General features: G+C 51.3%; 2 protein-coding genes across 2 annotated transcripts; one reads left to right on the plus strand and one right to left on the minus strand.

Moving 5' to 3' along the window:
* Positions 1 to 386: 386 nt before the first annotated feature.
* On the minus strand, positions 387 to 1083 carry LTS14_010974 (uncharacterized protein; the record flags this gene model as incomplete). Its single annotated transcript, XM_064843622.1, has 2 exons — positions 387 to 675; positions 764 to 1083. The coding sequence occupies 2 exons, from the start codon at positions 1081 to 1083 to the stop codon at positions 387 to 389; spliced, it is 609 nt and encodes a 202-aa protein (XP_064688797.1).
* A 244-nt stretch (positions 1084 to 1327) lies between these two features.
* Positions 1328 to 2160, plus strand: LTS14_010975 (uncharacterized protein; the record flags this gene model as incomplete). The annotated part of the gene is made up of 1 exon (XM_064843623.1): positions 1328 to 2160. A coding segment is annotated over one exon (833 nt), but the record flags the coding sequence as incomplete, so codon positions are not given.
* Between the last annotated feature and the right edge of the window lie 34 nt (positions 2161 to 2194).

Here is a 2194-nt window from a genome sequence, read left to right on the forward strand (position 1 = left end):
AACTCCTCTTTCGAACAGCGCAGTAATCGCTCCCCACAGAAGCAGGCTTACGCTGGTCTGCCAGCGCTCGAAGCGACTGTCCGTGAGGTTGCAAGTATTGAGGAGTTGTTTGGTGCGCCGGCTAATCCTATTCCGGTTATGAGAAGTGGGAAGCTTTGTTTTCGTGATGGGACGCTAGACAGGAGTGGGAAGCTGCCAAGGGCATTGGTGTACTATCCTACCGGGTATGATTGAGGAGGCGGACTGGACTGGAAATCGATGCTGCTTTGCAAGCGGCGGGGTCGTACGATTAGGAGAAGTGAGGAAACGCTGTATGAGTGTAAAAATTGTTGAGGGCTCCCGGCTTAGTATCCAACAGTAGAATTATCAGCATCACAGACAAGCAGTCAATTTAAATACCTTCGCGTCACCAACCCCGACCCATCATTCAGCATCTCAACCTCCTTCCTCAATTCTTCATTCTCCTTCTCCAGTACCTCGAGCCGCTCTTGAAGCGGCTCCATCTGCTCCTCGGCTCCAGCGCTGAGTTCCTCGATGATTTTGAACACACGCCATAGACGCAAAGTTACGACTAGTGAGCCTACTTCCTCGAGGACGCCTTTCAGGACGACATCGAGGATGAAGCCTGCTATGATCACAGTGGCGTCAAGACAGTGAAACCATGTTGTGAAGAATCTTGGAGTAGTCAGTAACATTCTGTATGATGAGTCATTGCGTCGAGAGTTTGAGTGATCGATAAGTACGGAAAGGTGACAATACATACTCCCAGCCGAATGCCCAAACACTAGCAAGCAATTCTAGCATGAACAGACAGGAAAACACCAGGCCTAGGTCACCCAAGACTTCTTGCACGGTCGAGCCATCTTTGAGCGGGATACGGCCTTCACATGTCAAGAGCAGAGCGATCAAGTCTGCGAAGATGCTGGTGACGTCTATCGATACCAGGACGAGCACGGCATAGTGGCCGTACTTTGAGGTAAGGAAGCGTTTTGTCTGGTGGCGGGCTGTTGTGAGGGTACGCTGAGGATGTGAAGCTGTATGTGCGTGGTCGGAGGGTAGAAGTGGTGTTTGTGCGTTCGTCATGGCCCTTGTGAGATGATTGATGTCTTTGAGTGAATGGTATTGGAGCATATACAGCTTGGCAAATGCTTGTTATCTTTTAGCGCTCGATAGCATAGCGGCCGTTCCCGTCGATTTCGGGGAGTGAAGTGAAGCTTGCGGCGAGATTTGGCAGACTCCCGAGATATATGTTTAGCACGTGCCTCTGACTTTCATCTTGAAGGAGAAGTCACAGTATAATACAAGGCAGGCTCAATCTAACAGAGCCATGCAGAAAGTCGTACAACGCACAGTCCGCGCCGAGCGCGTCGTCAATCGTAAACGAGCGAAGCGAATCGACCACGCCGACAAAGGCGAAAGCTGGGGACGCTTCCAGCAACGGAATCGTCTCGTCCGAGCCAATGGCGCGAATATCAAGAATGCACGCCTTAACAGAGCAGAAGACTGGGCGTTAGGCTCCCTAGCTCCACGGCGAGATGTGGGCGAGAAAGCGAAGAATTATGGTGCGATGACCATCTACGATATTAATGCTACGGATCTGAATAAAAAGGATCAGCCGAAATGGATTCCCTACTCTGAAGGTGACAGGGTGGTCGTGATGACAGGGAGGTTCAAGGGCAAGATCGGCGAGGTGACGGAGACATCAGAAAAACAGGGGACGGTGAGGGTGAAGGGTGTCAATGTGACTGATGTCATCATACCGGAATGGATGAATAGGGAGGACAAGACGACGGGAGATCTCAATGCTGTGCCGCTGCCTTTACGGTTGGAGGATGTGCGGCTGGTATATCCGCTCCCGGATCCTGTCACTGGTGTGCCACGGGATGTGATAATCGACCGACTGATACACATGAATTACACCTTTGACAAGACCAAGAAGGAATGGACGAAAGGCGATCGTGTAATACCAGGCACGAATACCATGATACCTTGGCCGGAAACCGTGCCGGAAGAGACACCGGACCACGACGACGATACGCTAAGAATCACAGTCGAGGAACAGACTTTCCGGCCTTTCCTCCTCTCGCCGCCAATGCCACTATCTGTCATCGATGAGCTGAGGAACAGGTACTCGAAGTTTAGAACCAGACATGAGTACGAGTATGTCGAGGCGAAGGAAGAAGATGATGCTAAG

The sequence above is a fragment of the Recurvomyces mirabilis genome (assembly GCF_035927965.1).
Source record: "Recurvomyces mirabilis strain CCFEE 5264 chromosome Unknown scaffold_95, whole genome shotgun sequence".
NCBI lineage: Eukaryota > Fungi > Ascomycota > Dothideomycetes > Mycosphaerellales > Teratosphaeriaceae > Recurvomyces > Recurvomyces mirabilis.